Raw genomic sequence first — 8,042 nt, 5'->3', positions numbered from 1 at the left:
GCCCTCGATCCTCCAGGAAAAAATCCAAAAATAAGAAACCAAATTCATACTCCCTGTCCGCAGAATCCATAAAACGAGTGTCCCACGCCGATCCCCTGCTCTCCGGCGATACACTGCCAGGAGCGAAGCTCCTAGCAGTGTATCGCGTACTGTTCCGGAGTTCAATGGCTCCGGCGTCTCGGTTAACAGCAGTACAGCTGCGTTGAACTTTCCCACGCAGCACTGCCGTTAAGCGAGAGTGCCGGGGTCAATGACCGCCGGTAAACTCGCTCGCGCATGCGCAGTGACACACCGACAGGAACTATGGCTCCTGTCAGTGTGTTGCTGCAGCCGTGGAGAGCAGACATATCTCTGGATGTGTCTGTTCTCCATGGAAAATCTTGATACGTGTCACTTAAATACGTGGCACTGAAATACGTGATACGTGGCACTTTGATACGTGGCACGTGTCACTTAAATACGTGGCACGTGGCACTGAAATATGTGGCACGTGGCACTTTGATACGTGGCACGTGGCACTGAAATACGTGGCACGTGGCCCTGAAATACGTGGCACTGAAATATGTGATACGTGGCACTGAAAAACATGTGTCACCCTCTATCCCCTGTACGAGTCATACCCAAAGGAGCGGCAAAAAGAAATTGGTAAATATTTTCCATTTTGGAGGAGTATTTTTGAATTTCTTGTCTGTATGTAGTTGAATAGTATATTAATAGGTTCAATTTTTCACTTTTTAGTTTCAGCCTTGAGAACCCGCTGGAGGTCGGTGAGGGACAGATTTACACGGTCACGGTCAGAAGCACCAAGTGGCTCTGCGGCACCTGCTTCTCAAGGGCGTTTTGAACAGGAACTCCAATTTTTAAACGGCAGTCTACATTACCGACCGTAAGTATCAGTAACGTCTTTAATTTTGAATAGAAAATAAAATGTATTAAAACTATTGTTTTGATGTTTCTCTTTACAGAACCATAGGCAATGTCCAGCCGATGACCGAAATCCCGGCCACAGCAACAACTCCAGTGTATGAACATGCTTCACAGCCTGCTACCAGCTCTCTTCCAAATGAGCCAAGGCCTGACCCTTCTACCCAAAATGATGATCTGCCCCTCTCCGAGACTAGTTCATTGGCATCGCCGCCACCAACACCACCTCCACCTCCAGCCTCAACACAGAGGAAGAGGAAAAGAGGCTCTTCAAAGGAGGATGAGGAGACGGCTGCCTTGGCAAGGGCAATTTCTCTAATTGATCGCCAACCTGAAGAGGATCAATTCTCAGCATATGGAACCACTCTAGCTTCCAGAATGCGTACTCTGTCCCCCGAGGTCCAGGACTCCTGCATGACGTATATTTCAATGGCGGTGACATGTTTTAAGAAGTATCCGCATATAAATCCAACCTTTGAAGAAATGGTTTGTTCACTAAACCACATCTGGCATCCACCGACGCCGACTCCTCTTGCACCTGCAGCAGCATTCAATAGACCTCTGCCATCTGCTCCAAGTGCTGCTGCAGGTGCACCAACATCCAGAGTAGTAGCCCAGTCTGAAGAACACCATCCAGACTGGAGCTACTACTCATATTCACAAAGCCTATATGAGGACCAGTAGGCATAATGTTGCTTTTCATGTTTAAAACGCCATGATGTCCAAGTCCACTCCTCAGTTTCCGCCAAGAGGGCATGTTTCCAGCTCTGATTAGTGTTGCGCAAGTGCCGAATGACTCACCGTCAGTGGTGACGAGGAAAGGGCCTTGCGCAATACTAATGAAAGCTGGAAGCATGCCCTCCTGGCGGCAATTAATGAGTGGACTTGGACATCCACAGGTTTATAATCCCATTTTGGGGATGTTATCCAGACTGGAGCTACTACTCATATTCACAAAGCCTATATGAGGACCAGTAGGCATAATGTTGCTTTTCATGTTTAAAACGCCATGATGTCCAAGTCCACTCCTCAGTTTCCGCCAAAAGGGCATGTTTCCAGCTCTGATTAGTGTTGCGCAAGTGCCGAATGACTCACCGTCAGTGGTGACGAGGAAAGGGCCTTGCGCAATACTAATGAAAGCTGGAAGCATGCCCTCCTGGCGGCAATTAATGAGTGGACTTGGACATCCACAGGTTTATAATCCCATTTTGGGGATGTTTACAGTGTTTACGTGTGGAATTTTGTTAATAACAAAAAAAAACAACAAATCATTCTATTCTCAATTTTATTAGAAAAGTTTTTCAATTTTGACAGTTACTACAAATAAATATTTGAACTTTTAACTATGATGTAGTCTGCTTCTTTGATTTGTCGACCATGGCAAAAAATACACATTACATAACACCCACTTGCCATGAATAGAGGACACCCCCTAGAAATCAGATATACTACGAGGGGAACTGCTGAATAGAAGGCACTCTATATCTATGGTAGAAGAACTCACAGGAGTGTCAGGAATAACGTACAGCAAACAATGTGGAGTACCGGAAAACTCCAGTGTTAACTCCAGTGTGTATTGTATTCTGAGTCATAAAGACAGGAAATGACCTCAATGACTCTTTTTTTTTTCCCCTTTTTTTTTTTTCAAACAAACTTTAATTTCAGTACACAATGCTGAAAAAAACGCAGCTGCAAAAAACGCAGCAAAAATCGCAGCAAAAAACGCAGCAAAAAACGCAGTGTGTGAAAGCAGCTGCGTTTTTTGCCTGCGTAAAAAAACGCAGGTAAAGCAGCAGCAAAATACGCGCGCGTAAAAATACGCAGCAAATATGCTGTGTGTGAAAGTAGCCTAAATGTCCACTCTCTGTGAAATGTTTTGATACTGGTAAATCTACTCTTTTTTTGCGTATTGTTTATCTGTGGTGATTTATTCTAGTTTTAAAGTCCCAGGTGGTCTCATCTACATACCACAGACTGCATGGACATTCTAAAAGATAAATATCGAATTCAAATGAACAGGTCAAATAGTAGTTAATAAAGAAGTTCTCTCCTGTAATTGGATGTTGGAAAGAGTTTCCTTTTTTAATATTGGGACAGTTTATACAATTGTAGACATGGGTAGCAACCAGTTCTAGTGATACCAGTTAGTGATGTTTGTATTCATGATTTGCGAGTACCTATAATTGAACGGACTACCCTATCTTTTATATTTCTACTCCTTTTGTGTGAAATCAGTGGTGGGCATCTATACTCTATGTCCGGGAGACATTTCCCCAACAATGGCCAATGACATGTCACAATATTAGTAATCTCACTGCTTTATTAACTATAAGTAGTTACCAATGGTAACTTCTTTAGTGTTTGCTTCTTTTTAGACATACTATTTAATAGTGTAGAATGTTCAAAACCCATCACTTTGTCTTTCCATTTATTCAATAGAGGTTTAGGATATTTTAGATCCAAAAATGTTTTTTCATCCTCTCCAGGGACATATTTGATGTACTTTTATCACTTTCAATCCTCCTTATCCATATGTACTGGTTGTAAGGTAATGATACCACCATCCTGCATGGATGATGACTATCAAATCCCAAAACATTATTCTAATCAGTTGGTTTCACAAATAATGTTGTGCACAACTTGTTGTTTTTTTTCTTAATTTCTTAACTAGCACATCCAGAAATTGTATCAATGTCTCTGAATGTGTTAGAGTAAATTTTATGTCCTGGTCTAACCCATTAAGGAAATTATGGAAATCCAAGAGTTCATCCACAGAACCCATTCATAGGAGGAAGACATCATCCATGTAACTCCACCACTGCAAAACCTTGCTAAAGTAGTCGGATACATAGATGAGGTCCTCCTCCATGGCTATCATTGTCAGATTTGCATAAGCGGGCACCATGTTTGTGCCCATGGTGGTCCCACACTTTTCCATATAGAAAACATCACCAAATAAAATATAATTATTTTTCAAAACCATTTCCAACAATTTAAAAATAAATTCAACAGTTGTAGATGCATAATTCGTTTTACTCAATTTTTCTAATCCCGTGTCATGATTTACTGAAGTATACAAAGATACAGCATCAAAAGATGCTAAAATAATAATATTATTGATTTTTGTTGACCTGTTTTCGCACTATGATGGTGTGCTGCTTCCATTTTTTCTATATATTACAAGGACTGGTATGTACGTAGGGAGCCTTGCACCCGGCTATTTTTTATGAAGTGCTGTTCATTGTTTTCTTTTTCTTAGATAGATAGATATGTGATAGATAGATAGATAGATAGATAGATAGATAGATAGATAGATAGATAGATATGAGAAAGATAGATACATACATAGATATGTCTTAGATAAATAGACAGATAGAGATGTGATAGATAGATAGATAGATAGATAGATAGATAGATAGATAGATAGATTAGATAGATAGATAGATAGATAGATAGATAGATAGATAGATAGATAGATAGATAGATAGATAGATAGATATGGGATTAATAAATATGTGATAGATAGATGGATAGATAGATGTAGATAGATACAGTAGATAGATAGATATAATATAATCTATAATATAACGCTGGGAGCGTCACTCTGTCCGAAGCCTTTATAGACTGCGCAAGCGCAAGCGCCGGCGCAGTCTGGACCCCACAGAGCGACGCTCCCAGGAGATCGCGGTATGCGTAAGCGCTGAATGCACACCGCGATCTCCAACAGTGAAACAGGGACGAGCCAGGAGGCGGAGGGTGAGTATACTTACCTGTCCCGTTCCACCGACGCCATTCCGGGCCATGAATATCCCCCTGCTCCCGGAATCGGCGCCTGCGCAGTCCGCGCTTTCCGGCGCCATTTTCTTGAAGACACATTGCAGTGTGTCTTCAAGAAAATGGCGCCGGAAAGCGCAGACTGCGCAGGCGCCTTTTCCGGCACCAGGAGGACACAGAAAATCTGTCCTCCTGGTGCCGGAAAAGGGGCCTGCGCAGTCTGCGCTTTCCGGCGCCATTTTCTTGAAGACACACTGCAATGTGTCTTCAAGAAAATGGCGCCGGAAAGCGCGGACTGCGCATGCGCCGATTCCGGGAGCAGGGGGATATTCATGGCCCGGAATGGCGTCGGTGGAACGGGACAGGCAAGTATACTCACCCTCCGCAAGTAACAAATTGCTGTGCCATGAGGCTGTGGCACTTCATGCCACAGCTATTTGTTACTTACGCCACTTACGTCCACAGCCACCGCACCCACCACAGCCACCGCACCCAGCACAGCCACGCACAGCCGCCGCACCCAGCACAGCCGCCGCACCCAGCACAGCCACGCACACCGCCCACAGCCACGCACAGCCGCCCACAGCCACACACAGCCGCCCACAGCCGCCGCACCCAGTACAGCCGCCGCACCCAGCACAGCCACCCACAGCCGCCGCACCCACCACAGCCACCGCACCCAGCACAGCCACGCACAGCCGCCGCACCCAGCACAGCCGCCTACAGCCACGCACAGCCGCTGCACCCAGCACAGCCGCCCACAGCCACGCACAGGTGCCTACAGCCACCGCACCCAGCACAGCCGCCGCACCCAGCACAGCCACGCACAGCCGCCGCACCCAGCACAGCCGCCGCACCCAGCACAGCCGCCGCACCCAGCACAGCCACGCACAGCCGCCCACAGCCACACACAGCCACCCACAGCCACGCACAGCCACGCACAGCCTCCGCACCCAGCACAGCCGCCGCACCCAGCACAGCCGCCCACAGCCGCCGCACCCAGCACAGCCGCCGCACTCAGCACAGCCGCCACACCCAGCACAGCCACGCACAGCCGCCCACAGCCACGCACAGCCGCCTAGAGCCACGCACAGCCGCCGCACCCAGCACAACCGCCGCACCCAGCACAGCCACGCACAGCCGCCCACAGCCACGCACAGCCGCCCACAGCCACGCACAGCCGCCGCACCCAGCACAGCCACCGCACCCAGCACAGCCGTCCACAGCCGCCGCACCCAGCACAGCCACGCACAGCCGCCTACAGCCACACACAGCCGCCTACAGCCACGCACAGCCGCCTACAGCCACGCACAGCCGCTGCACCCAGCACAGCCATCGCACCCAGCACAGCCGTCCACAGCCGCCGCACCCAGCACAGCCACGCACAGCCGCCGCACCAACCACAGCCACCGCACCCAGCACAGCGACGCACAGCCGCCGCACCCAGCACAGCCGCCGCACCCAGCACAGCCGCCCACAGCCACCCACAGCCACGCACAGCCGCTGCACCTAGCACAGCCACCGCACCCAGCACAGCCGTCCACAGCCGCCGCACCCAGCACAGCCACCCACAGCCGCCCGCACCCAGCACAGCCACGCACAGCCGCGCCACATACAGCCGCCCGCACTCAGCACAGCCGCCGCACTCAGCACAGCCACCGCACCCAGCACAGCCGCCTACAGCCACGCACAGCCGCCTACAGCCACGCACAGCCGCCGCACCCAGCACAGCCGCCGCACCCAGCACAGCCGCCGCACCCAGCACAGCCACGCACAGCCACCGCACCCAGCACAGCCACCGCACCCAGCACAGCCGTCCACAGCCGCCGCACCCAGCACAGCCACGCACAGCCGCCCACAGCCACGCACAGCTGCCTAGAGCCACGCACAGCCGCTGCACCCAGCACAGCCACCCACAGCCGCCGCACCCAGCACAGCCGCCACACCCAGCACAGCCACGCACAGCCGCCGCACCCAGCACAGCCGCTGCCCACAGCCACACACAGCCGCTGCACCCAGCACAGCCACCGCACCCAGCACAGCCACCCACAGCCGCCCGCACCCAGCAGCGCCACGCACAGCCGCCCGCACTCAGCACAGCCGCCTGCACTCAGCACAGCCGCCCGCACTCAGCACAGCCGCCCGCACTCAGCACAGCCGCCCGCACTCCGCACAGCCACCCGCACTCCGCACAGCCGCCCGCACTCCGCACAGCCGCCCGCAATGATGGGGGCGCAGGATGGAGCTGCACGTGATAGGATGGGGGCGCAGGATGGGAGCACATGACAGGATGGGGATGCAGGATGGAGCAACACATGACACGGTGGAGCAGCACATGACAGGATGGGGCGCAGGATGGAGCAGCACATGGCACGGTGGAGCAGCACATGACAGGATGGGGCGCAGGATGGAGCAGCACATGGCACGGTGGAGCAGCACATGACAGGATGGGGATGCAGGATGGAGCAGCACATGACACGGTGGAGCAGCACATGACAGGATGGGGGCGCAGGATGGAGCAGCACATGACAGGATGGGAGAGCAAGATGGGAGCAGCACATACCAGGATGGAGACCATATACCAATATAAATGCTCGCCACCCGGGCGTAGAACGGGTTCAATAGCTAGTATAATATAATAATATAATAGTGTCAGTGGGGCACAGAAACGGAATCCATCTCAGAAAGATAGATAGATATTATATAGATAGATAGATATGTGATAGATATGAGAAAGATATATATGCGATAGATAGATAGATAGATATATGGTCAGTGGTAAATACCAGTCCTGCAGAACATATAAGAGATTACAGCACAGTTACAGGTAATGACTTACCGCTGACGTTCTTTCTGATGGAGTCATTCACTTTTAACATCTTTTCCATCTGGCCAAGACCGACATGACAACTTCTTCCAGCCAGGACTCGGCTGCAGAGAATACAACAAAGACACATTTCACATCTCTCATTTTCAGCATTGTCACCAATGGGACTATTCCCAACCTGCACAAATTCCTCATCCTGCTGACACCTCAATGCTGAGCCGCTGCTGCCGTATGTGTCCCCATTACTGCACCTACTGTATGGTGCTGTGTGACTTCTAATGTCTAAAGCAATCTTCTAGAATATAGTAATGCCGGGTGCAAGTGCCCTAGAAAACAGTCCCATTTTGTCCCCTAAAAAGTAATATTGCCCTGTGTGTGCCCCTTTGACAGTCACAGTAACCTGTGTTCCCCTATAACAATAAGTGCCCACGTTACATTTAATAATGTCCCAAGTCTCCCCCCTGTACAGCTCCCTCATACACAGTATGATGCTCTCTTCTACACAGAATAATGCCCC

General features: G+C 50.1%; 1 protein-coding gene across 1 annotated transcript; it reads left to right on the top strand.

Moving 5' to 3' along the window:
- The first annotated feature begins 627 nt into the window (after positions 1–627).
- Positions 628–1,959, top strand: LOC143769045 (uncharacterized). The gene is made up of 3 exons (XM_077257639.1): positions 628–645; positions 739–886; positions 966–1,959. The coding sequence occupies exon 3, from the start codon at positions 988–990 to the stop codon at positions 1,606–1,608; it is 621 nt and encodes a 206-aa protein (XP_077113754.1). The 5' UTR covers positions 628–645; positions 739–886; positions 966–987; the 3' UTR covers positions 1,609–1,959.
- The last annotated feature ends 6,083 nt before the right edge of the window (positions 1,960–8,042 follow it).

The sequence above is a fragment of the Ranitomeya variabilis genome, chromosome 4 (assembly GCF_051348905.1).
Source record: "Ranitomeya variabilis isolate aRanVar5 chromosome 4, aRanVar5.hap1, whole genome shotgun sequence".
NCBI classification, from domain to species: Eukaryota; Metazoa; Chordata; class Amphibia; order Anura; family Dendrobatidae; genus Ranitomeya; species Ranitomeya variabilis.
Note: the sequence above shows the minus strand (reverse complement) of the source record. Positions and strands in the feature narration are given on the sequence as shown.